The sequence below is a fragment of the Orycteropus afer genome, unplaced genomic scaffold (assembly GCF_000298275.1).
Source record: "Orycteropus afer afer isolate SDZICR_OR568_19922 unplaced genomic scaffold, OryAfe1.0 scaffold00134, whole genome shotgun sequence".
NCBI classification, from domain to species: Eukaryota; Metazoa; Chordata; class Mammalia; order Tubulidentata; family Orycteropodidae; genus Orycteropus; species Orycteropus afer.
The window spans coordinates 5,356,583-5,359,236 of NW_006921721.1; the positions used below are offsets into that span (position 1 = coordinate 5,356,583).

At 33.7% G+C, this 2,654-nt stretch overlaps 1 protein-coding gene across 1 annotated transcript in view; it reads right to left on the bottom strand.

Moving 5' to 3' along the window:
• NEK5 (NIMA related kinase 5) overlaps positions 1 to 2,654 on the bottom strand; it is a 351,943-nt gene that overhangs the window by 27,493 nt on the left and 321,796 nt on the right. Inside the window, exon 21 of the mRNA XM_042781570.1 lies at positions 1,714 to 1,825. Coding sequence (XP_042637504.1) covers positions 1,714 to 1,825 — 112 coding nt within the window. The remainder of the gene's footprint in view (positions 1 to 1,713; positions 1,826 to 2,654) is intronic.

Genomic DNA, 2,654 nt, shown 5'->3' on the forward strand with positions numbered 1-2,654 from the left:
TAGTTATACACTCCTGTGTGTCCTGTGTTTCCTTCATGCGAATGTTGCCCTTCTGGTGTCCCGTGGTCGATTGCTTCAAGGGATGCATCTCCATAGTGTATGTGGGTATGTCACCCTGGGTTGAGTGGTATGCGTGTACATCTTTTTTACTATTGGGCTGAGAGCCAGCCCCTTGGAGTGAGTTTTATTCCAGGCCCAAAGCATATCCCAGGACCATAGTATTGGGTGTCCCACCAGACTCCATCTGACCAGTAATTTTGATCATTATTGTGAAACAGCCACTTTCATACCTTGATGATGTGAGTGTAAATTGGTGTAATCTTTATGACAGACAATTTGACAACATTCATATTACAAATGTCCACTCTTTGACTTAATGCTTTGGGAATTTAGACAATAGAGATACTAGTATTGGTATATGAAGGCATGTATTCAAAATACACTGTTAAGTGAAAAAAGCAAGTTACAGAAACATGTGTACAACATGAAAGCATTTATATAAAAACCAAAATACACAAATGTACAAAATATATATATTTGCTTACATTTGAATAGAATTCCTGTGGAGAAGTGTGCACAAGAAGCAAATTAGATTGCTCGACTCTGGGGAGGGTAATTGTGTGGCTATGGTAAAGAGGTAGCAGGAAGACAGTGAAAAGAACATGGCTTTTGAATTTGGAACTATGTGAATATATTACTTATTAAAGAAGTAGAGTATCATAAAATTTTTAAAATTGAAAGTACTCCAACTGTCAGAACTAATAAGGGAGTTCAGTAACATCAATACACTAACAATCACCAATTGGAACACTCAGTAGGAGAAAAATGATCCCATTTATAATGGCATAAAAACTAAATGGTACCTATACCATGAAGAAAATGATAAAAAAAATTTCAAAGACTATAAAGGAAGACATAAACAAATGTAGAGCTACACTATATTCATGGATGTAAAGATTCATAATCACAAATATGTCAATTCCCATAAATTAATCAACAGATGTGACATTATTCCATCACAATTCCAAAAGTTTTTCATGATAGTTTATAAGAGAATGCAAAATGCATATGGTTTGTAAAAGGTAAACATAGGTAAGGTAACTTTGAAGGGAAAAATGTGGCAACTAGAGGAAGGTGTGAGTACTAGACCTAACAGATAACAAGTTATGATGAAGTAGTAATTAATATAGGATGTTTCTGATGGAGAGAGAGATAATAATGCCAATGAAAAAATGGAGAGCCTAGAAATAAACTCATGCAGATAGTAAAACAGGCTATGTCGATGTGGTATATAAATTCCCTTATGTGGCCTTTTGTCTTGGTTCTTTAGAAAAATAGCTTGAGAGATTTTTTTCCCCCTAATCCCTGAAAAGTTACCTTTTACCTAGTTTTCTATTCTGGAGTGTTTGTTACTTTTGTCCAGTTTGATTGACATTTCCTGAGTAAGCATAAACAACTGGTGGTTTGACACTTTTTGTCTGACCCTGGGCTGCAGTTTGCTCTGTGATTGGTCTATTTTACACACCTTGCTGGGATTGGTCAATATATTTATGCAAATGAAGTAACTAAGGCCTATTATGCAAATAAAGTGTCTGTGGCCTACACATAGATTCTGATGCTTCTACTACATGTAACAGTTGGCTACCTTTATCTCAACAACGTTTTAACTTTCTACCAGTGCTTCATTTAGGCATCTGGATATGACCTACTTACATATCATCATCATCAGATCTTGGTCCTAGCTGTTCTTCATCTATGTCAATGCCAGAGGCTGTTTCTACCTTGTCTTCATCTTCTTTAGGAAGACATTGTTTTAATGTTCCCACTGTTAGAAAAAGCCAGAGGAAAACAATAAAGCTTGGAAATTTGTAGAGTGTTTAGAGGAGCTAGCAATAAGAGACAATAAGCTATATTGTAAAAGTATCTTTATAATACAATAACTAGATTATATTCTTAGATTACATATTTTCTATTTGAATAGACAAATCTTTCTTAAGATTAACAGGAAAATAAGAGTCAAAATTTAAACAAACAACAATAAGAATACAAAGTGAGACATAATTAAATATACAATTAAAAATTATATGAGAATATTACAAACAACCTTATACAATAAAATTAAAAACTTACACAAAAGGCAAAAATTTCTAGAACATTATATGTACCCAAAATTGACTCAATAAGAGAAAGCCCAAATTACTCAGTACCAACAAAAGAGATTAAGTAATCAAATATCTTCCCTACAACGCCCATATCTGCCACAAAGTACCAGATCCAGAAGATTTTATAACTGAATTTTAGCTAACCAAAAAGTAATAAATAAATGCTATATGATACACATTGTTCCAGAGAATGGGGGGGGGGGAGTAATGGGGATTATTTAATGCAATCTATGAGGATAGTATCAAAATCAGAATATAACATTAAAAAAATAGATTAGTGTCACAAGCATGTGAAAATCCTAAATAAAATATAAACTCATTGAGTCCATTCACATTTAAAAAATAAAGAGCAATATTGCCAAGCTGGCTTTATACCAAGAGTTAAGGAGAAATTTACTTTTAAAAAGCCTTACAGTTAATTCACCACATTCATAAATGAAAGTGTTGTTGTTATGTGCCATCAAGTCAGACCCAACTCATAGCGACCCATCC